This window comes from Euleptes europaea, chromosome 4 (assembly GCF_029931775.1).
Source record: "Euleptes europaea isolate rEulEur1 chromosome 4, rEulEur1.hap1, whole genome shotgun sequence".
Taxonomy (NCBI): Eukaryota; Metazoa; Chordata; class Lepidosauria; order Squamata; family Sphaerodactylidae; genus Euleptes; species Euleptes europaea.
The window spans coordinates 110,129,279-110,154,506 of record NC_079315.1 but is presented as its reverse complement, the minus strand read 5'-3'; the positions used below and the strand labels follow the sequence as shown (position 1 = coordinate 110,154,506).

The 25,228-nt window shown below is 40.6% G+C and overlaps 1 protein-coding gene across 11 annotated transcripts in view; it reads right to left on the bottom strand.

Annotated features, from left to right (window-relative positions):
• TCF4 (transcription factor 4) overlaps positions 1–25,228 on the bottom strand; it is a 426,474-nt gene that overhangs the window by 156,482 nt on the left and 244,764 nt on the right. For 7 of the 11 annotated variants that reach the window (XM_056849214.1, XM_056849212.1, XM_056849208.1 and 4 more), the window contains 2 exons: positions 20,852–20,981; positions 20,643–20,692 (listed from right to left, as the gene is read on the bottom strand). The exons of 2 other annotated variants lie outside the window; for them this stretch is intronic. In XM_056849214.1, coding sequence (XP_056705192.1) covers positions 20,643–20,692; positions 20,852–20,981 — 180 coding nt within the window. Of the gene's footprint in view, positions 1–20,642; positions 20,693–20,851; positions 20,982–21,937; positions 22,119–25,228 lie in introns of those variants that run through there. 2 more of the 11 variants (XM_056849217.1, XM_056849209.1) reach the window with 2 other exon arrangements.

The following is a 25,228-nucleotide window of genomic DNA, read 5'->3' as shown; positions in this document are numbered from 1 at the left end:
CTTTGTACTCATGAGATTTTTTAAATCTCTCCCCACACCCCCATTTGTAGTTGGTGTATGTAGAAGAAAGACGCGAATATGAAGTCAGGCTCTAAAAGAAGCAAAGGTCCCGGTCAGCAGAGTCAAGAAGTACGATCAGCACGTCCCAGCTGCTTCTTAAGGTGCTGAACTTGACTGGTATTTTTTTTTCCCCGGAAAGGCATATTCATGGACTCAGGCAGAAAATAGTCAGGTCCGTTATAGCCCAAGTGCCTCAAAAATAAAAGGGAAATGAAGCTGGCTGCTACTACTGCATCTGCAGTTAAGATTCTCTGTTCCTTCTGCTCTTTTTTAACCCGTTCTGATGCCAAGCTGACAGCAGAATGCCTCTTTTGTGACACGGTGCCAGTCCAAGGAGGTGAAAGCTCTCACTACCCCCGCTGTTCTAATACAAACAAGTCTATTTTGACATCCCTCCTCCCTTTTTTCTGTTCAATGATACAAGAAGGACGTTACTTGGACGCTCCTTGGTACAGCGATCTGGCGGTAATGAAACTCAAAAGTGGAGAAAGAGGGCAAACAGAAATAGTTAAAAGAGACTGAGAGATTTGATGTGCTGAAATAGGAAAAGTTAAGGATAAAATTATGGATTTATGGTGAAAGAACTTGAGTTTCAACAGAAACTCAGTCTTAAAACACTTGGTCAGTAGAACTCCCCCCCCCCCTGCAATATCAGTACTGGGCTGGTCACATCCATGGTAAAGGCAGAGGAGATGGTTCTCCCTTTTACGCTGCCAATGCAATATATTATGGAGATAGTTCCAGAGGATAGCCACTATGTTGGTTGGCAGTACAACAGTTAGATTCGAGCCCAGTAGCATCTTAGGATCAAGAAGATTTTCGGGGCGTAAGCTTTGACTCTAGAAAAATGATACCCTGAAAATCCTGTCGGTTTCTAAGTTTCTACTGGACTTGAATCTAACTGATGTAATATGGGAAGCTGCCATGGACAGAACTTTCTCCAACAGAAAGAAGAAATTCTGAATAAACTGCTTTCATGTGGGAGACAGGTAGCACCTTCTTCATGGTTTACTGCGCAGAAACCTGATAGGCGACTCTCGATTTCTGTTAAGACCTGAAATAAATGTAAGGCTTTTAAAAGCTTAAATGTACACATTTGTGCATTCATTAGGCAGTGCTAAATCTAATTTGTTCGCTTTTCTATAACAGGAAGCACATGTTTAAAGCAATCTGTTTCCTCATATGAATGCTTTCCTGTCTGTTTGGGGGGAAAATTGCAACACACTTTACCCCAAGTAACCAAGAGGTGATCGTAAATATCCCTAAATAGCATTAAACAGATATGAAAGACATTAACACTTGCAGAATGCCAAACTAGTTGTTTTTTTTAAATAAAAAAACCTAACAGATGCTCCTAGGTCAAAAAGTGAAATGTGTGTTTCCTGAAGGGAAAAAAATCCCCCCCCAAAAATCTCATTAGAATCATAAATGAACTGTGAGAGGAGAAATGAGGTGTCATGAAGCTAACAAAAGGATCCAGTTCAGATCTCTAGCACACACCCCGCCAAAGTGTGAGTTGCAATAAAAGATCCAAATTTAAACAGAACTTAGGTTCACAAATCAATATCCTTTGTAATCCACAAGGTGGCATTGACAACAGACAAGGAAGGCTGCCTCAGCAGACTCTACTTGGGGCAGTTAAACTTTTCCTAGAAATAGCTCCGCGAACGAAGATCTCGGGTCACTTAGAAGCGCAGACGGGAAAGGCTGGGAGAAATTAACGCAGCCGCTACGCGTTTTAACATACACTGCCACTCAGCTGCTGAGGTTTGTTAGAAAGGGCTGATTTTCCCCTCTAGAAAAACACTGAGATCATATGGAGGGTGTATGGGGTGTAAAGGACAAAATATACCCCACACCATGCACGCACGCACACAAAATCTTTGAACCCTAGATAATTGGCAGGCTACCCTGCTTAAGAATTTAGGACTAGTATTAAAGAAAAAATAACAAGGCAGAAAAGAAAGCCCAGGGAAGCGCGTGGGTCTTTCAATGCACCTAAAACATCTGTGTAAACATTCCCATTATCTACTAGAGATTCATAAAGACAGAAACAAAACAAAACAAAAATCCTCCCGCCCTTTAAACGATTAAAAAAAAAAGTATGGTCGGGGAAAGAGAGGCTTAGCTGTCGACAAAAAGGCGAAATCCCCCCAAGTCGGTCTTTAATTTCCTTTCATAATGGAACAAAAGAAATAGGTGCAACGGAGAGTCCTTACTCCGGCCCCTGGCAAACAGGGGTTTCCCAGTGGCATGGAAGGAACAGCGACACCAAGCAGCCAATTAAAGTGTAGCATAGATGGGGTCCAGTGGGAGATCCTGTCTAGTTATGGGAGCTTCCTACAGTCCAGATAGATACACACACACACACACACACAAACATATACAAGCTGTTGGAAAATCTGAAAAAAGGTTATAAAAGTGCACCATGTAAAGAACACCATGCACCTTGTACCCTTCTTTTGGAAAGTAAAAAGCTCCCTGAATTTTCCAGTGGACTAGCAGATGACCAGTGGGGGTTGTCCTTAAAGCACATGTAACTTGAGGATAAGATACTTCAAACCAGCTCCCAAATGAGGTTCTGAGGAACATGCTCTTATGCTCATACCTGGCATCATGTAAGAGCCAGCATGGTGTAGTGGTTAAGAGCAGTGGATTCTACTCTGGAAAACTGGGTTTGATTCCACACTCCTCCACATGACCGGCAGAGTCTAATCTGGTGAACCGGGTTGGTTCCCCGACTCCTACACGCGAAGCCTGCTGGGTGACCTTGGGCCAGTCACAGTTCTCTCTGAACTCTCTCAGCTCCACCTACCTCACAAGGTGCCTGTTGTGGGGAGAGGAAGGGAAGGAGATTGTAAACAGGTTTGATTTTCCTTAAAAAAGGGTAGATAAAATCAGCATATATAAACCTAATGGGCTGGTGATCATGTGAAGGCAAGTGTGCCCCACGTAAAGCAAATATGATCTGCAGTGACAAGACCTGCAATGGACAAAATGAATGCATTTTCTAAATAAACAGATTCAAGTAGATTAGGATGCAAGAATGCATAAAGAAAGCATTTTATTTTTCGGCCCCTTGCTTTATATCCTGTTTTGAAGCGCTCTCCTTTATTACTGAACATCAAAGTCCTATAATAGGTCTCTGTCATTTCAGGCCTTGGCCATCAAACCCCGGACAAGGGGCACGTGATCATCATGTTGCACTTGGCAGAGTCTGATCTCATCCCAATATCCCAAAGTCCGTCCACAATCCCACCCTTTTAGAAGAAAGCAGTATAAGCCCTGAATATACCACAACAGTTAAAAAGATGAATTTAAAAGGTTTTTCACTATATATAAAATAAAACAATCAAAGGACATAACTGGGGACAAAAGCACCAGTCAGAAGGTATAAATGGGTTACCTCTCAACTGCCTTTTCAGTTGAGTTCTGATACCCTGTGCCGATCAACAGTAAAAAGCTGTAAAGTCTAGCAGGAACGTTTAAAACATAGTTAAAAAAACAATCTTTAGTGTTAGTGCTATTTTTATTTCTCTGCATCTCTTGTATAAGTTCAAAGGTAAGATTCAATGCCAAAAATCTGTCCTCGCTTACATTAAAGCGATCCCACTAAGTCCACAGGGATTACACAGGGACAGAAAAGGATCCTAACAATGGTTTCATGTACCTCATTTGTTTCTTCTTCATACTTCTCTGTGCCTTTAAAGAAAATGCACATTCATAATATGCATTGTTATGCTATAAATTCAAAATCTCTTCTTTGTACTAGTTCTTTCAGGGTCCCTTTCTTTTCATCAGAGAATAAAACGGTATGCTCTTTTCTAACCATGGCCCGAGATCAAACTAGTGAAATCTTTTCCTAGGACCCTGTCCCTTAATTGGTTAAACACTAAGTGCATGAAAACTCTTCCGCAGGGTCCCAGAAAGTTCTTAACAGATGTCTAACATATATTATGCAGGATAAGGTCCCCACACTGACAAGTGAAGCACTTTAAAATTAAACCGAGTTGCTAAACAGCAAGAAATACACTCTGATGTTGGCGCTGGCTTACTTTAAGTGAAGTCTCGCAAGCACTAAGAGTTCTGAAAATTTGCAAGCCAGCGCTTGTGAAAAAGGAACAGGAGAGAGAAAAATAGTTAAAGTAAAATGATCATTGCTTTTACTATCCGAAATGCACTATATTAAATCCCTTCGCCTGGAATTTAACTCTAAAGACTTTAAAATGCCTTAGCAGCACATTTCAATAAAAATGCATATTTCCTAAAAAATAAGAGAAGGTATACTACTTCACTATATAAAATAGAAATCCTATATATTTGATGGACAAAGCCAGTGTCCATAAGAAATACTGTCCCCTGCATTACCTATATTCCTCTGAAGAGGGAGTCTATGTTTAAGCAAAAACCTAAAGCTCTAAGAATGATGCACCTATGTTGGTAGCCGTTAGGAGGGGGGAAAGCTAAAACCATAACGACTGCTGCTTTCGAGACCAAACACTCAAATACATTTGATCCTCATTAGTACTATACCACATTACCTAATTTATTTAAAGCCAAACAACAGACCACATAATAAAAACACGTAATTCTAATATACATATTCTCTTTTGTAGCCTTAAAAGGCAAGTTTTATGTTGGTTTTAAGTGCCCAAAATGCCAATTCACCACCCTTGTGATACCACCTTTCAACACAATTTCTTTTTGGAAGGGTTTCTGGATTCTTTAGAGCTGATTTTGCTTTCCAGCAGGGTATTTTGTAAACTTTAGTTTTACAAGGTATGATTTTTCTAGACTATAGTCAGAAGACGGTGTGAAACAGAGGGACAGAGATAAGCTATGTACCTATCACAGATTCCAAATAGTTGACTGGGATTATACTAGTATAATCACGATGGGTAGCCGTGTTAGTCTGTCTGTGGCAGAAGAAAAGAGCAAGAGTCCAGCAGCACCTCTGGCAGGGTATGAGCTTTCGTGAATCACAGCTCACTTCTTCAGATACAATTCAGTTACCATTCTTCAGATTCTCTGAAGTGAGCTGTGACTCACAAAAGCTCTTACCCTGCCAGAAATCTGGTTAGTCTTTAAGGTGCTACTAGACGCTTGCTCTTTTTTACTACTGGTATAATAATATGCATACATACACACATCCTACTGGAGGAGAGTTAAGTCCAGTGTCAGCATAAACCAGAAAGGAAGGGGTCCTCTTGACAGCTCTAAAATAACCTGGAAGGCAAAAAAGGGCCCATGCAGGCTTAGGTGCAGGTAGAGAAACTGTAGCCCTTTTAGTCACCTCGTAGAAGGAGATCCTTTACTGCAACCCGTTGTCCTGATCCCAAGAAGTCATATAATTGAAAGCCAGGAGATAGTGCACTGAACTTTGACCCTTTATTTGCTGCAAAGGAAAAATCAAACAACACCACTTTCCTCTTAGGCTGATGGAAGCAGTTACAAAGCAAGCTCAGGCTGCATCCACAATTATGTTACGTACACATAAAATTAATTTTTGGGGATTGTGGTCCATTTGTTCCTGTCGGACTTCTCAGGATCCCGGCTTTAAGTAAAAGTAAAAAAGGGGGAAGAGCTTCTTGGTCCCCCAACCCGAAAAGGAAAATATGAACACTAAGGCTGGACAAAGGCTTTATAACCTGCCTACGCAGCTAAATGGAACGTGTGAGATACTAATTGGCACTAGTGAACAAGTTCTATGTAGTTTCTAGCTGCAGGAAAGCTACAAAATGCTCAACAGTACACTGCAGCGGTACTCGGGTTATATTGCTCCAGAGACAGTTAAGAGCGTAAACCAACCACTCGAGTAATGTTTATCACCTCAAGGAAACAGCAATCCGCTGCAATGAAACCAAGTCCTTTTCTTGCTTGATGAGGTTCAGAATTCTTCACTAGCTCTTCTTGCTCTGCTTGCATTCTTCTAACCGGTTAGCTGTGCTGTTTCCCTTCAGATCTCCACTCTTTACGCCACTTAACAGGCTTTGCTTTTAATTTCTCTCCCTGACCAAACCGCAGGTCAGTTGTGTGTCCTCAGCTGCCGCCACTACCTTTGCTGAAATTCCACCAAATATATAATGGGCTCTCAGCACGATTGCCATTTGCTGCTAAGACAGCTGCCATTTTCAACTCAAGTTACCTCGAGGCTTTACTAGGTCAATGGCAAATTGGTGCGTGCTGCATATTTCTACCTCCAGGGAAGCCCCACAGTTTATGGCAATTGATGATAGTGTACCTGCCAGAACCTGCCAGCGATAAGGATGTTGAGATCCCAACTGCAGAGTGGGTTTTATCTGGTGAATTTAGAACTGAAAGAGATGTGAGGAATTGGACAAAAACTGGAAAAAACTTGAGAGGAAGAGTGTGCACTCCTCCTCAGGAATGTTCTTCAGTTTTTCAACAGAAAAAAACTGGAAATTTGTGGGGGGGACATTGAAAAACTGTGAAATATTTCTTTTCTTTGAAATGAGTGAAACACTTTTTTGAGACAAGGTTTTACTAACTCAAAAGATGTAGTGTATAGATTTTTTCCGTAAGACAATCTACCACTAGATAATGATAACTTCTGTGTATACATACCAACTTCTGCGTGTACCATAAGAATGCAAAATGTGTTTTCAAGGATATGTTTACTGTTCAAATGAGACTTATTTTCTCACAATTAATTTGCTATAATGCATACGATGATAATACATTATTGAAGAGTTCAGTGTTAACTTCGCGTATGCTGCTAGTCCTATTGTGACTGTAGGGGTTGTTGCTGCACAAATAATACACTTTCATTGTTTATTGCACAATGTATGTTTTTCTATTTTTAACTTTTATTTTTTGCCTGTTGCTCAGATGGCAAAAACATGTGCTAAAGCAGTTTAGGGTGCAGAATTTTCTCTCTCTAGTACTGTGCATGTTAGCAATTTTACATGCAGAATATAAAGTGAAATCCAAAGAACACTTCCCTGAGAGTAAGCTCCACTGAGAATGCCTGAATAGGATTCTGAATATAGCTGCTTAGGTTTGCTCTCTCTGAGGCATTTGAATTTATACATTTTGTAAATATGCCAAACAGTATGCTTTATAATGCTAAGTTATAAACAGGTTTATTAGAGCAGCATGTTTCCATGTTCAGTTAGGGATGCTCTATACCACAATGAACATAATTATTTCAGTATGGTATTAGGATTCAGATAACCTGGGTTCCCACTCAGCCAGAATAATTCTCTTTGCCACAGTTTCTATAAGCAGATTTGAAAACATATTAGCTGTTTACTTAATTTATCATTTGAAATATCGATAGCTCCTCTCTCATCTAAATTTGCTATCGAGGTGGTTTCGTTCCTGATGGTTTGGTTTTTAGGCTGCCTCTCCACAGCAGCAGCAGGAAACGTGTTCAACGTTGAAAACCGTGTGATAATTTTATCACAAGCTGAAAGAGAAGCATGTGTCCCATACAGTTAATACTGTTATGTTTATTCTGTGATATTCAGATTGCAGAACTGCTGACCATCAAATGCTTCTTAGCCTTGCCTCTTTCAGCTATTTTGTAGTACCTGCTTATGTATATCTTTTTCATTAATAACAATATTAAACAAAAACTTTTCCTTGGCTTGGATTCTAGGTTGAAGTATGCAATTTCAACAAAAATACATTTTTGATGAAAGAGTACCCATAATATTAAAAATTCCAAAGTACTCCCACAAAACATTTTAAAACTGTTGTTGTGTTAAAGATGATGGGTGCTTTCTCTGAAAGCATGACCAACCCCACCCTGTTCCAGTGCCGTTATCCATGAGTTATTAATGTACATTTTAGAAGGATGCTTTGAAAGCACATGTATGATGATCAAACAACCCATTCCTGAGCTGTCGGCGGCCGGGGATGGTGGGGAGGAGGTGCCGCCGTGGCGCCTCCAAAGCTGTTTCACGGCAGCCAAAAGACAAAACAAAAAAAGCGCCTTTTAAAAGGAAAGGGAGTCCCTCAAAAATTCTACTAAAGGCTTTATTTGGGTAAAAATGGGGCTTTTTGCCCCATAGAGTACAGCAAGGCTGTGCCTGCTAAAAAGCAGTTGCAGCAACGCCGTTTTCAGTGCCGGCATTCCATGGCGAATGGGGATAGGGAGCTGCCTACAGGCAGCTCCTCCCCCCGGCATGCCCCGGGAATGCCCCCGGCATGCCGGGATGCCCCCCCAGAATGACGACGTGGGCCTTTATGCCAGTGGGACGCCAGTGGAAGGCCCAGCCTGGGTTCTGGGGCGGCCCTGACATGGCAGCGCAAGGAGACCGGCATCCAGGCCTCCCCGCCAGCATTGGGCCTCTCACAATGTCATAAGTAGCCCGGGTGTCGGTGCAAAGGGCCCCAATGCAGGCGCTGCCCCTTCCAGGCCTCCTGAGGACTTTCATCTTCAGAAGTCAGGAATAGGCTGTTAATGTACTAGACCAGGAGTGTCAAACACAAGCCTTGGGGACTGGATCCAGCCCCGTGATAGCTCTTATCCGGCCTGTGAGCCAGCCGGGGAAGCTACCCCCCTCTCCACTCTCAATATGGGCTGGCGAGGCATGGCCCAGCCCAACCAAGTGACATTTATGTCATATCTGGTCCTCGTAACAATTGAGTTCGACTCCTTTGTACTAGGCTATTTCAATGAAGAAAATGCATGGATGTGATTCCATATTTTGGTGTGTTTAAAAATGGCACTGGGGCCTTTTCCTCCACATCGGTCTCCAACCAGTAAGGCAAGGAAAAAGAGGAGATTTAAAGGGCTAACAGACAGGGACCAATATTGGGGAAAAATATTTTTCAAAAGGGACACCTAGAAAGGTCAATAATTCTATTGTAAACATCCAAAACCAAAACCAAAACAGCAACAGCTGTTTTGGACCAGAATAATAAAATGCAATTAGAAGCCATGACATTTGAAAAACAACAAGTTTGATCTGACACAACATTTTGAAGCTTATCTCTACAAGCAAGAAACCTTCAAACTCATTTTCTAAAGAACAATGAGATGTTCGAGATTCTACTAACAAACATTCGATGGCATAAATACGTGCCTCAAAGACAATGTGTTAGCAATGTGTTAGCAGGCTCTAATACTTGGCTTGAAGGGATATGGACCAAGAGATAATTTTGAGCCCACTCCTGAAAGGGGGGGGGACTCCTTAGGAGCCGGCGTAACACCGTGCCGGCGTAGGTGCCACCTTATCACAGAAGAAAGTGGCACCTATGCCGGCATAGGGGCAACCATGCTGACCCCGTCGCAGCCACGCTGGCAAGGCTTTCCCAGAAGGGAAAGCCCATGCCAGTGTGGGGGGCATTCCTGGGAGAGGAGCTGCCATTAGGCAGCTTCCTCACCCCTTTCACCCTGGGAACGCCCCCTCGTCTGTGGCAGTGCTGCGCCACCTTTTTTTTGGTGGCACAGCCCCATTAGAGGTAATGGGGAATTTCCCCCTTTTCCTCTAATTTTATTTTTTAAGCCATTTTTGTCTCTGCGATGGCTGGGAAGCCTCTGAAAAGGAGGCGTGGCTGTGCCACTCCTGGCCACCACGTATCTGCCTCCCCCTTCAGGACTGAGCTCCCTGAAGCTCTTGAAGCGTTCACTTAAGACAATGGAATGTGCCAATCAATTCACCCACAGCTACAGCCTGTAGTGAAATGTCCTAATGATCCATATGTGGAAAAATGTCCTGTGGCTCTTCACTCCGCTACTGCCTATTTTATCTAAACAGTGGACCAAAGCCTCACTGGTCCATATCCTACCACTTACCTCTGTTTCAATTTCTGCTGCCACCCTTCAGGGCCACCTCTGAAGGAGACAGACATATTCTTTGATTATGAATGAACTCAGTATGATATCAGAGGGGTTTATTACTATTATTATTTTAAATATATGGGTACATAAAGAAAAAAGGGAAAAGACACATAGGGAAAATAAAACAAAACATAGTGTACAAGTTAACAGTCCTCAAGCTCATCTGATCGATTGTACCCCCAAAAAAACTTCCTTTCTTGAGACAATCACTGACTATGAAAAAACTGAACTAAGCTATGCCATTATCACTTATTCATGACAATTAATGAAAACATTACTAACTGCTATAGCCACTTAATTGATATAAACCTTAATTCTTTACTATGCCTATTAGCACAACGTTAACTGTATACAACGTAGATAATATCTTATAGGAACAGTCTAGCATCTTTTAAGAACAAGCAATTGTCGATTTCCTAAATACATACAACATTTTTTTTAACATGGGGTTGGTTTGTTTTTACATGCTGATATATATATACACACACAGTATGTAAATGGCCCTGGGCCCTTTCTTACAGGCAGGTGAGGGGTGGGATATAAATATTTTAAATATATCAAATGGATTAAATAAAAGATCCCAACATTCCCCCAAACTGGGGCAAAGTTACAAGGACAGAAAATTTCACCTGGTTGGACAAAGCCTTGTACTGGACCTGCAAAAGCCCCCTCCCTGTAAAAAACAAAAACTGCTCCAAAACATGGCAGGGAAAAGGGTTACTTGCATGTACTTCATTGCAAGCAATGAAAAGCTGAAATGAAATACAGAGACAAGCCTGTCTGTCTGAATCTTGGGCAGTGTAAACTCACGGATTCTATGATCCTGTAGTAGTGAATGATGATGCTTGTATTTGTAACCAATGATACCCTTCAACTAAATGTCAGTCAACTCACAGATGACATAAGAACATAAGAAAGGCCATGCTGGATCAGACCAAGGCCCATCAAGTTCAGCAGTCTGTTCACACAGTGGCCCATCAGGGGTCTCTAGGAAGCCCACAAACAAGATAACTGCAGCAGCAGCATTGTCCTGCCTGTGTTCCAAAGCACCTAATATAATAGCCATGCTCCTCTGATCCTGGAGAGAACAGGTATGCATCATGACTAGTATCCATTTTTACTAGCAGCCATGAATACACCTCTCCTCCATGAACATGTCCACTCCCCTCTTAAAGCCTCCCAAGTTGGTAGCCATCACCACATCCTGGGGCAGGGAGTTCTACAATTTAACTATGTGTTGTGTAAAGAAATACTTCCTTTGATCTGTTTTGAATCTCTCACCCTCCATTTTTAGCAGATGACCCCACATTCTAGTATTATGAGAGAGGGAGAAAAGCTTCTCCCTGTTCACTCTCTCCATACCATGCATAATTTTATAGACCTCTATCATGCCCTCCCTTAACTGCCTTCTTTCCAAGCTAAACAGCCCTAAGCGTTTTAACCGCTCCTCATGGGACAGTTGCTCTTTTCTGCACCTTCTCAAGCTCTGCAATATCCTTTTTTAGGTGTGGTCACCAGAACTGTACCCAGTATTCCAAGTGTGGTCTCACTACAGCAGTGGTTCCCAACCTTTTTTTGACCAGGGACCACTAGGACTTTTTTGTTCGGTGCAGGGACCCCAAGGTTCAAAATAAAAATTCCGGGAATTTGAAAATAAACTTTAATCATAACTGTTTGTTAAACATTAAACTTAGAATTATATTTGAATATATATATATTATTATAATAGAGAACTTTTAATTGAAAATATAAATTTATTATGGGTTTATAACTTTGTTTCGCGGACCTTAATTTAGTTCTCGCGGACCCCTGGGGGTCCATGGACCCCTGGTTGGGAACCAGTGCACTACAGATTTGTACAAGGGCAGCATGACAGCAGCAGTTTTATTCTCTATTCCTCATCTAATTATGGCCAGCATGAAATTTGCCTTTTTCACAACAGCAGCACATGGCAAAGACAGGAATTAATATATCAATATTCAGTCACATTTAACGCTGTTTGTTCTTAACAGGTCCAAATGAATGGACACGCAAAGTACCTCATAGTCCTAATATGGCCTGAAACTACTGAATAACAACAGTATGCACTTGTGTATACGTATCAAGTCACTTTTCAGAGATAGAGCAAAGCAAAGGGGGAGCAGGAGAGAGACAGAAAGAGAGATCAGTATTCCAGTTGCTGATTTCCATCTCTTTGTCACAACGCAACATGACCACAGAATGAAACTGGTAGGAGAAAGGCTAAGCAGATATACGCACATGACATGGTCTTGTAGATTTCTATCAGACAAGGTAAAAAGGCTGAAATCTGGGACGTATCTGAAAAGCAGGACAAAACGTCCCTAATACGATGGAAATGGGTCACCTGGGGGTAGGGGACACATTCTGCTTCCCAAATTGTGTCCCCAACTGCAATCTACTTCCTTTCTACAATATACGTCAGTGGCTCCCACGCATCAATAGGAGACACATGAACACATAAGAAGTTGCCTTATACTGAGTCAGACCCTTGGTCCATCAAAGTCAATACTGTCAGTATGGTCTACTCAGACCGGCAGTGGCTCTCCAAGGTCTCGGGCAGAAGTCATTCGCATCACCTACTTGCCTAGTCCCTTTAACTGGAGATGACGGGGATTGAACCTGGGACCTTCTGCATGCCAAGCAGATGCTCCACCACTGAGCCACGGCCCCTCCTACAGAACTGCTGCCTCCCTGTTCCCCTGTCAGCTCGCTCTGCCCCTAAAAAAACCCTTAATCTCAAAATCAAGTGACTCCGGGGAGATACATGAATTGGGGCACAAGGGGGTTACTGACAGAAGGGGGAATTATAAATAATTCTTCTGAAGCTGCTGGAGGTAACCAAATATCTTTACTGACCTTTTAAAAAAAATAAACATCCAGATGTATTCCCAACAGGACAGATGATGGTCTAGAAATATCAATATGGATTTAGATTCCAAACAAAAGTCTGGAGCCACAAGTTAGAACCTGATTATTGGATGTCCTGCTGAAAACCCCCTTGGGTTCTTGAAAAATGTCTAGACACTGCACTTTTTCACAGAAACTGCGCAAAGTGAACTCTTGCATTTTTTAAAAAGACAAAGAGCAAAATGAACAAGAGCCCAGTAGCACCTTAAAGATTAACAACATTTCTAGAAGGGCATGAGCTTTTGTGAGTCACAGCTCGCTTCTTCAGTAAATAGACACTCATGTTATAAAATTAGCTGTGTATTGACAAAAGCAAGTTGAAATAAATGGTGCAATATGGCATTCCACTAAGAACAGTGTTGGCTATTTTTAAAATAACTATTATCTTGTGTATTTCAGATTAAACTGAATTGGTGGTCCTAGAGCTATCATGGGATTTTATGAATAGCTGAAAATGTGCACTTCATTTTTTGAAATTATTTTAAAAACACATCTTGCACCTGCACACTCTAACCCATGTCTTCACTTACAATTTTTTTAACAGAAGTGTTAGTTCAAAGAGTTATACGCCCATTTCCTATATCGTGCTATTATTTCTGCTTGTTTCGTTCATTTGTTTGCTTTATCCCACTATAGACATTCCATGACTCCAGCAGCAAATCTTTTAACATTAAGGGCTTTATTAATTAAAACACAGTTATGGTCTTCTGTACTGTTTAAATTCTGAGATATTATCTCTGCACCTGGACAATCTTTTCATATAAGAACAATGCAGCCAGACCACAAAGTCCTTTATTAAATTTTCTGGAGTAGAAAATGAAAAAGACATTTGGGTGTGGAGTGTGTGTGGGAAACTTCTGTACATCGTTAACTCTTCCAGTTCAGCTCTCCAAAATTTGGAGGGGGGGGGGAGCCAACAACAAACAAGCTCGATGCTTTGAAGAAGTCAAAAAAACACACCTTTCATTCTAAATTTAGCCCCTATTTAGGACAGATTAACAGTTAAAGGAGCTGCCAAAAATCAGACAGCCTGCCTGTGTACTCTGCCAAAGTTTTCATCTCTTTCCTTTTATTTTTATTAGTTCAAAAGGAGCCTTACTGCATCAAATAATCTTATCACAGGGGTAGAGAATTCCACCGTCCCCACATAAATTGTGAGTGTAAGGGAAAAAATATGATTTCATTCATTGCAATAAATTGGTATTAACTCTGGAAAAATGTGTGGCCTGCACATGAAGAGCAAAATTAGTTTTCGCACATACTTAGGGTCCACAACGCCTAGTAAACATAGCAGAAACAGCTGTGAACCAGAAGAGCCAAGAGCACATGCATAAGAGACCACATATGCATTTAGGTTACTTCACTTACTGCTGAATAGCTAAAATACATCTAAAGAGCAATTTGTTCAAGGGGGCCCACTGCAAGAAACCTCAGGAGAAAGCCCCCCAAAGCCTATGCATCTTCACCATGCATAACAGACTCTTCTAGAATACAGCCAATGTACTTAAATAATGTTACCCTATAACTGCTGGTAATTAAAAGACGGAGTCCCCTCACAATCCCCCTTCCTCACCAAAAATTTTTTAAAATAAATTTTATTTTTAAACATAAAACAACAGAAAATATACCACAAGCATACATACAACCCATACATACCGAAATTCCACACTTACACATGACTATAAGGCCTACACATGACACTGCCTTATACTGAATGAGGCCCTTGGTCCATCGAAGTCAGTATTGTCTATCAGACTGGCACTGGCTCTCCACAGTCTCAGGTAGAGGTCTTTCACATCACCAACTTGCCCAGTCCCTTTAACTGGAGATGTCAGGGATTGAACCTGGGACCTTCTGCATGCCAAGCAGAGGCTCTACCACTGAGCCCCAGCCCCTCCCCTAATACACCTATCATATAAATTGCTAACCTCTTGATTATTATTAATGAAATCCATTTAACAGATACTATATTTAAGCACTGCTAATACTGTATTATTACTGACTGTTACTGCTTTTAATTTGTTTTTCTATTTAACCTTTCACCAAATGTTTTAATTGCTGTTTTTATGTATCTCTACACATTTTAGCTTCATTTTTAATAGTTTTAATGGTGATTTTATTATGTGTGTTACAATTTGTTAGCCACCTTGTTGGCCCCTGTGAGGGCATAAAGGCAGGATATAATTTTTTTAAACAATGAATTAATTAATCAAATCAATAAAATATTCTGGCCCAATCCATACTTTAGCTTAATAGTGAGGTAGACATGGGTTGTGGTTGCTTCCTAGACTAGTCTGATAATGTTTGAAAGGAACTGATAATGTTCAACCTTTAATATAAACTGCTGCGGACGAACTTGCCTATTACTTGATGTTAGCTCAACAGATACTTTTCAGCTCAATCAGTTTGCACATTCAGCAGAGGGTTATCAAATGAGAAACATCCTGTGAAATTTCTGGCATCCAATCCTCCAAGTGCTGTCCTACTGAAATGACCTGACTTGATATGATCAGAATTGTGAAAGGATCAATAGTTTGGGCCGGTGATTCTTAGAGACTGGGGTCTGCGGACCACCGGTGGAGGGGTCCATGCAATGAGCAGAGAGCCTGTTGTCTTGCCACACCATGACACACAGCTGCAGCAGTCAAGTCGAAATCCCTAATCTTTTTAGCTTGTACCTGACAGCTCCCTTGGCCTTTCTTCCCATCCTTGATGACCTATAGTTCCTCTTGCAATGAGAGCCAGCGTGGAGTAGTGGTTATAAATGGTGGTTAGGAGCGATGGACTCTAATCGGGAGAACTGGGTTTGATTCCCCACTCCTCCACGTGAGCAGCAGACTCTAATCTGGTGAACCGGGTTGGTTTCCCCACTCCTACACAGGAAGCCAGCAGGGTGACCTTGGGCTAGTCACAGCTCTCTCAGAACTCTTTCAGTCTCACCTACCTCACAAGGTGTCTGTTGTGGGGAAAGGAAGGGAAGGAGGTTGTAAGCAGGTTTGATTCTCCTTAAAAAAGTAGAGGAAGTCAGCATATAAACTCCTACTCCTACTGTTTTCCTACTCCTCCTTTTTCCTGCTTGGTATACCACCCCCTGTTCACTCACTCCTCTTTCTTGCAAAGTGGGGGGCTGTGCCCTGCAGAGATTCACACAAGCCAAGCAGTCACATTGCTAGGGTTGCCAACCTCCAGGTACTAGCTGGAGATCTCCTGCTATTACAACTGGTCTCCAGCCAATAGAGATCAGTTCCCCTGGAGAAAATGGCCACTTTGACAATTGGACTCTATGGCATTGAAGTCCCTCCCCTCCCCAAACCCTGCCCTCCTCAGGCTCCGCCCCCAAAAACCTCCCGCCACTGGCAAAGAGGGACCTGGCAACCGTACACATTGCAGTTCTCCAACTACCCCTCTTTCCTTCCCATGCCTTTCTCTGGTAAGAAGAGAAAAGTTGGGAGGAAGAAAAAAATCTCGATGTTGACCACGACCCCGTCCACTCAAAGCTAGTCTCTGTGCATGGCTAACTGACTTTAGCTTCCTCCCTCAATGCCATTTCAACCAGTTTGTGTAATTCGATCTTTCACGCAGGGCTTGCACCTTGAACTCTCTGGCAACCTACAGACTTTATCTGGCTCAGCTGGTGTTCATCCTGAGTTTTTTTACTGTCTCCAATTAGAACTGGGAATGGTGAGAAGGCTGACTACAAAACACCTCCCCACCTCTCTTTCAGGCTGAAACTGCAGTTTTGTTCTTCTCCCTCCTCTCTTAAACTCATCCTCATGCTGATAACTGACAGCTTTCACTGTCTACTTGGATTGCCTGGAGGTCAGCTGAACATGAAAATGAAAACACATTGTTTCCCAAGTCGATTCTCCAGTGATTTCAATGATCTACTTTCTGACCTGGACCAGGGGAGGGGGGGTGTCTGTGAAAAAAATCACACCAAAATAAGGGTACTTGGATGGTTACAGTGTGGGAACTGTTCGTTTAGGCGATAAGACAGTTCAGAGAGGGACAGAACAAAAGTTGGAATGATCTCAAAACTAAATACAACTGAAGCTTCCTCCTGAACAAGGTTCATAGATGACCAGTAAATTCACTTCCATGGAAAATCTTTCATGCTACTAACGTATTTCTGGAAAATACCTGACAAAGTCATCCGCTCCCTCATGTATAGATCACACCTGTATGGAAGCCACTTCCTTGTTGTGGAGTTTCACACAGCTACAATACAGGCACTTGGCCAAGAGAGATGGATCATGGGGGAAAGAAGCATGTGATCAGCTGTGCCCAAATGGTTGCATCGTTCACACACAATTGATAACCACGTAAGAAAACAGCCCCAGAACGCTACAACTATACTCGAAGGAGCACAGAGGCTAATCTGAATGTATGGAAATTGCATAATTGAAATGAGAGTAAGACCAAGAAACTAAGATATGGTTCTGATGGTACTCTTGTGTCACATATGGAATGGGGTGTTGGGAAGCAGTAGCAAAATGAAGATGCAAATCTTTCAGTGACTGAGACCTATATTTATTACATATATATTACACAGCATGGCAATCATTTTCCAACCATCCACACAGATATGAGTTTTCAAAACATGGATAACATCAGAACCAGCCATAATATAAGATCAGGTAGTCCTCACACCTAGCAGACACACATTAACATATATTACCCTACACCAGCGGTTCCCAAACTTTTTGAGTCATGGAGCACTTTTTCAGGAGAGAAATTTGTCATGGAGCACTAATTTTCACCTACCACCTATATATTAAACTGAATGACAGTAGTATTTTTCTTTCCAATCTCTTCATGGAGCACTAGATGTTCCGTGGAGCACAGTTTGGGTACCACTGCCCTACACTATTGATGCTCTGAGTAATTACTTTTGAAAATTTTGCACATAGGTACAATGTACCAAAATACTGCTTCTTGTATAAGAAGAATCTAACTGTTCATAACTCAGTCAGCTAACAGTATAATCCTACCCAGCGTTACTCCATTCTAAGCTCATTGACTTCAGTGGACTTGGACTGGAGTGACGCTGCGTAGGATTGCACTGTTAGTCGCCAGCAGGATTAATTCCCAGGGGACTTTTTCTAAATAAGAAAACAGTCATTACCTTATAGAAAATCAAGTCAATTTACCAGTCAATCTATCTATACACGTTTATGAATATTTCTTAGACATCTGTGCATTAATATAACTCCTGAAGACCTTTATAGGTGACTGTATGAATATTCAACAAGCACTTAATACCCATATTTCAATAGAAAGCAAATAATATTTCCATTCTATCAGCTAAGTACAATATAGTCAATTTATAAATTACATAACAGCAGCATCTACTACGATGTGACAAGTTACGTTATTTTAAATATATATTTGCCCTTTCAAGAGATGCAGTATTTTAAAGACATCTGTAAGTTAACCCCATTAATATTATTTTAAAAAATCATTTCCCATGGCAGGCTTAGATGTGTAGCACACATCTGAATAACTGTTTACTGAAACTTGCCTATGAACCTAGGATCCCTAAATATATGCTGAATTATGTTTCTAACTATGTCATCGGGCCCCATATAAATTAAAAAACTTTTAGTTAAATTTTTTTTTATTTTCTTCTTCTTTCTATGTTTCAAACACTGTCTAGGCCTCACTGTATACCAGCAACTAGAGAGAATATGAAACCTAAACTCAAGAGCAAATTTGACTACGAATCAAGAATTCTTAAAAAGAGAAATAATTCAGCAATTCGCTTCCAAGAAGCTGCCAAAAGCTTGAAATGGTCTCACACAAAAAGCTTAAAACCAACAAAACTTCTGAGTACTTCCCTTCACTGCCATCTCAATCTCTGAAATACAGATATACAGCTATATGATTAGACTAAACAACGTAGGTCACCATCGTAATCCTATAACGCTATAGTAATTTCATTGTCCGGCAAGGACTGGTTAGTTTTCCAAATGAAAATATTTTCAACTCAGGACCAGTTCTGGAAAGTACATGGATTGGAATAGGAACATGCTTCTTGTATAAGAAGCATGGAACATGCATTGGAAATGCACAGGCACAGATTTATCTATCGAAATATGTCAGCAAAGCAAATTTTTGTTTTTGTTTTTTATTGAAGATGGAAAACATGTCACTTCATCTTTGGAGCACCCAGGAGTATAAACGATGCGGGTTTTTCATGCAAAAGTTATGATGTTGCTCCTGAACATACAAATTTACAATGTACAGTGTTTGATATTATTCACATAACAGACTGGCTCAATTCAAAATATAAACAGCTGTGAAATATATATCATTTGTAGTCATAAAAGCTATTAGAAGCTAAAGTTTCAAGAAAATTAAGTCTGCCACTTAGTTCATGTATCTATACACACAAATTCTCTATAACTGCTTGAAAATATTTCAACTGTTTCTTGAAAAAAATAACTAATCCTATTTTGCTTTCAACTTTATTTTCAATTCTTAATTATTTTCAGCAATATGCAGAAGGTCCCACATATTCTATATCATAAACATCCCGTTAATCGAATACTCTAGTCCCTCCACTGTTCAGTTTTATTGCAATGGAGAATATTATACCTTATAAGGACTAATGTATTTTGGAAACTTCAGATGACGGTACAACAAAAACAAAATCCAGATAGCTCATCTTATTAAACTGTGTACTTTTTGAATTTACTGCATTTACTGATAGGGAAACAGTAAATTAGTGATTTAAAGGACCAGTATCATAATATATCAGTTTTGGTGTTCTTTACAGATTAATGCTATTGATCACATCTTATTCTAGTACAATCCCCATAAATGCCTTTGAGATTGCTCTGACTGAGGTGGATTATGGGCGATATTTCATTACAGTCTCCCTTCGAGTATTAGCACAGTAAAAAATTAAAATGCTAGAACTAAAATTTTATAAATTAACCAATAAATGAAGCTATATTAAAAGATATCATATCGAACTACTTCATTTTTTTTTTAGATTTAACAACGTAAGATGCAGAAGAAAAGAAACACACAGTGGCATTATTTGTGGCATGAAGGCAAAGATTCCTCATCTAGTTGCCATTGTAAAAAAAGTTTAAATATATACATGTAATAAATTAGGATATCACCCACAATTCTTAAGACAAAAAGAGTACACACATACAGACTATTTCCTAACACAAGGGGAGGGGGGAGAACCATCAGGGTACAAACTGGCTTCATTTTGACAGTAGTCAATAATTCCACAGATAACACCTGGATTCAACTGGTTGACACCTGGAATCCTGCACACCGGAGCAGCTACTTGTGCAGGTACTTCTACAGCTCTAATTCAGAAACTTCAGTGGAAAATGAAGACGTCCTCCCTCTATTCTGGGCAGAGACCCATGTAAATGTTTTATAAATCCTCTCCACAAATCTCTCTTAACATGCAAATCCATAAATCATCGTAATACTGACAAAGAAGTTAACCAGCCCGTGAAACTAATGCGTATTCTATCTGGAGCTGTATACTGGTAAAACTATCCAAACTCGAGGCACTTTTCCAGAGTTCCCTTTACAGTAGCACTTAAAAAGAAACAGAGAGAAACAGAGAGAGAGAGAGAGAGAGAGAGAGAGAGAGAGAGAGAGAGAGAGAGAGAGAGAGAGAGAGAGAGAGAGAGAGAGAGAGAGAGAGCGCAAAACCCGTCACCTGTTTCTCATCCCTTTGATCACTAGATAACATTTATACAGAGTCCTCATCTTGTCTCCAGACATTACAAATAAATACCCAATACCATCGCTTTTAGCGAACAAAATTAACGGAACTGCTAATATATAAAGGTAGACAGCGGATACTTACTGAAGACGGTAAACCTGGAGGAACCTTTCGAACTTTCTTTGTCTGTACTTCTGAAAGAAGATACAACGCGACTGTAAGATGTATGCTCACACCCTATTGTTATTTCCAGGTCTACATTTAGCTTTGCTCTAAAATTTCATATCAAGGCAGAAGTTCACTGGGAGTTTCCTTTTCGACATGTGGAGGAAAAGTAGCCTAAAGTAACTCACCCACAGAGGTACTGTGCAGGGGCCTCCTTCGCGGGTTATTGCTAGAATACTGATAGTACTGAGAGCCAGGTTTGGTGGGCGAGAGAGCGCCGGGGTTGCCCATTTCCATGTCACCTCCGAGGAGACTTTGCTAAAAGATGTTTGAAAAATAAGTACGGTTACATTGAACATTTCCCCACTAGCCTTTTTTAATACTGACTCAAATAACAAGTATAAAAGCCTCTCTGTGCCAGGAGAATTAAAATACTGCATCAAAAATTTGGTTTCAAACTTTATCTCAGATTTTACCAAATAATTCTGACAAAAGTTTGTTTCATTTTCTGGAAAAACAACAACTACTACCTAACATTCTGAAACTTAAAAGAATAGTTACATTCTTTTAAAAGAATATTCTATAAAAAGAATAGTTATATTCTTTTTAAAAAAATATTCTAAAAAAGAATATATATATAAAGAATATATTCTTTTAATATAAAATAATAGTGTTTTTATACATGTGTACGTGTATATGTATTCAATTTCTTTGTCCAACAGCAGAATATACAAACTCTTAAAAACTATACCAACTAAAGATACATTTTTTTCTTATTCAGGGTAATGAAAGCATCACATTTAGCAATACAAACATTTACTCTGTTGCTAGTATTACTGACCAGTGCCTAGAAAATTATTTTGTTATACAGAAATATAAGTGTAATATATGAATATATGAAACACATCAAATAATCACATTTACAATACAAAATGGGTCCACCCGGTATCTGATTCTTGATTAAAATGTAAAAATAAACAAGTATATATATTACTAAAATAAACTGGTTTGGGCAAAATATTTGGCTGGGGGGCTAAGATTTAAAAAAAGACCAGTGGAATAGGAGATGGTTTTGCGAAGTACTTTCTGACCATCACAACTATATTATTAAGTAAGAAGGTGAACATTCACAAATTCAAAATGTACTTACTCATGAATGGACAATAGCTACTATGAAACCGGAAGAAACGGTATCTTAGCACAATAACAAGGAAACAGCAAAGGCTACGGCATTTTCTAAAAAATCTATTGCTATAAACTACATTGAAACTTACCCATAATATATAAATCCCCTGATTATACTCTGCATTGAACACATTGTTCTTTTAATTTTTCTGATATGCAATAAAACAGGTGCAGATACTACCATTTATATGATGAACAAATTTTCCATTTAATAAAGAAATTTTAAAATTAAGTACCAAAAATCTAACTTTATCGTTACTTGTAATCAACTTTTACTGACTGAACTAATTACTGTACTTGATAAAGTACAGAATGTGTTTTCCCTAATCTAAATTCTAATCACCATGTCACTCACAACAGACTTAGTAATGCTTCACTAACACACTATTCACATGCAAAACACTCTAAATAGGCCAATTATGACTCTGCCCCTGTTCCCTGGTTAACCCGCTGAGAACTGAAAAATTTCACAAGGCAGTCACCAACTAAAACAAAGGCTCCTTGTTTTAAATTAAGACAGTCTTTTTGATTCTTAAATAGCTCAACAAAGTGCCATGTCTTCGTCTGAAAGCAGTTGGTCAAATATGACCCATGAGCTAAAAAATACTCTGCTAAAAAAAAAATCAAAAAAAATCCAAGGATAACTTTTTTTCCTGGGATTGCGTATTAATTTCTTCTACTAAATGTGCAACTGCTAAATTGCTAGTGGACCATCAAGACATTTTATGTAGTATTGTTTAGTTCCTGACTTTGAGTAACATCAAAAAGGAGAATGCTTTGCATCTATGTTACGAATGTTAAAATCACAACTGGTTTGGCTCATAAACTAAGAACTGCTCAATATTTTGTGACGATTACTACTTTTTATACTTCCAACAAGAGAAGTTTCTGAGCATGTTGCATTATGTCAATAACTTATCTCTCTCCCCCCCCCCCCAGTTAAGCCTGTATATATGCTGGAACAAGCAGCTTTCATGAAACTTATAAAAGTCAATGCAGAATGAAGGGATGTGTATTATAAACCCTGCATACTGTGACATTTTAAAAACAATGGAATTTGGTCAGACAGGAATTTGGTCAGACAGCATAGAATCCTCCCTAAATGCCCCAGACAGCCATATTGCCCGATTATGTTGGTTTCAGTTAACAACTATCCATCTATCTAGTTCATACATCTGATGAAGTGGTCTCATGCTCAGAGAAGCCCATGCCACGATACATTTCTTAGTCTTTAAGGTGACAGAAGACTCTTTATAAAAACTACCTCAAAGTATTCAGAGTATCATGATTTCGCATTGCTTTACTGTCCCTGTTAAATAAATGAAGAATAAGTAGAGGGGTAAATGCTGGCAGCTACAGCAGGAATAAACAGCACATAAAAATTCTCAAAACTCTTTTACCCACCAAGTTTATTCAGAAGGAAACCCCACTGATGATGATAGGGGGGGAAAACGGTATAGGATGGCAATCTTAGTTGGGTTTAACACAAAACCATGCTAACAAAAGAGTGCAAAAGAGTAAGGAAAGTTTGCGAGAAACCTCAGTGAGAACTACCGAAGCCCCACGATGACGGCAATATTTACTTTCTGTTCAGGCAACGAACAAGTATTTTGCTGCACATGAAGACACATTTGGGGATGGGGGGTGTATCTGGGGTTCTATTCTAACATTAAATTGTAATGTTATGACTACGATTTGGAAGCCACCTTGAGCCATGGGGAAAGGTGGGATAGAAATACTTCAAAAAATAATTAATTAATTAATCTGGCACGCTTGCCGGTTACCACTAGCATTTGCATATCCATACAGTAATAGTTTTCACAGCAAATACCAGTCCTGCTCTCCTTGTCAGCCTGTCACATAAGCACTCCTAATTTTGTCTTTATTTAAACTTTTGTTTCTTTTTGGAACAGCGAAGTCATTCTTCTGAGGCAACAAAACATGCATTTATGTGCTCTTATGGGGGCTCCTCTAAGTACTCCACTGGGGAGAACTAAGATAAATATATATCGACTCATTCTGAGGTACTTGTAAACAGGAACAACGGGCTTGTTCAGTCGCTGTTAACATCTTGTAGCTGTGGGAAGGAGAGGCTGAGAAATCATGAGGCCATGGTGTAAGATCGGGCCTTTCACAGCTTGGAAAGTGAAATGTTATATCCAATACCTTTATTAAAGATTAACTTGGAAGGTGACTTTGGTTCTTGTAGGTTATCCGGGCTGTGTAACCGTGGTCTTGGTATTTTCTTTCCTGACGTTTCGCCAGCAGCTGTGGCAGGCATCTTCAGAGGAGTCCTTCAGTGTTACTCCTCTGAAGATGCCTGCCACAGCTGCTGGCGAAACGTCAGGAAAGAAAATACCAAGACCACGGTTACACAGCCCGGATAACCTTCAAGAACCAATGAACTCTGACCATGAAAGCCTTCGACAATATTTTGGAAGGTGACATTTAGAAGCGCTACCCTTCTCCCTTGTTAGCCAATAAAGCTATAAGAACCGTACAATTAATACATTCCACACATTATTATTTTAGGGAATAATTACCAGTTTCACTTTTTTGAGATAACCAGTGTAATTCTTTAGAGTTAATTTTAAGTTTGCCCTTCTGTTTTAAAATAACTCTTTTCATGCACTTTGGTAGGCTGGCGTTTGAGGAATATAGGCATGCAGAATTAGTTGTGTAGTTCTCTGTGTGCATGTGTAAAGTGCCATCGAATCACAGACATCTTGTGGTGACCCCAGCAAGGGGCTTTCAAGGCAAGTGAGAAGCGGAGGTGGTATGCCATTGCCTTCCTCTGCAGAGTCTTCCTTGGTGGTCTCCCTTCCAAGTACTGACCCAGCTTAGTTTCCTAGATCTGAAGAGGTCAGGCTATACCCGTGTTGGCGAACCTATGGCACGGGTGCCACTTCCGGCACGCGTAGCCCTTTCTGCCGGCACGCACGGTTCCTCCAAGCCGCTGGCCTTTCCGGCTCTGCCCCACCCCGGATGGGGGAGGCTGTAGCCCAGGGGTGGGGAACCTCCGACATGATTGGCGGTGGCCCCCGGACTCTCCCACAGAAGCTGCCGCCATTGCCGCCGCTGGAGCGTGCGTGGCCAGCCAGGCGGGTGGGAGAGCGGGGAACAGAAGCTGAGCGTTCACACTCGGCATGGCCGGCGGCTTCTCCGGCGCCCTCTGGGCCTGTGCGGGCGGAGGGGCATGGCTGGTCGGTGGGTGCGAAGGAGGCGCCCTCTGCCCCACCCTGCTCGCCTCTCACAAGCCTGCCGCCGCGCCCCACCGAGTGGCAAATCCAAGGCAAAACCTCCCATGCATAAATGGCCTCTTTCTTTTTCTGTCTCCCTCTGTCCTTTTCTTTCTCTCCCTTGCTCCATTTCTTTCTCCC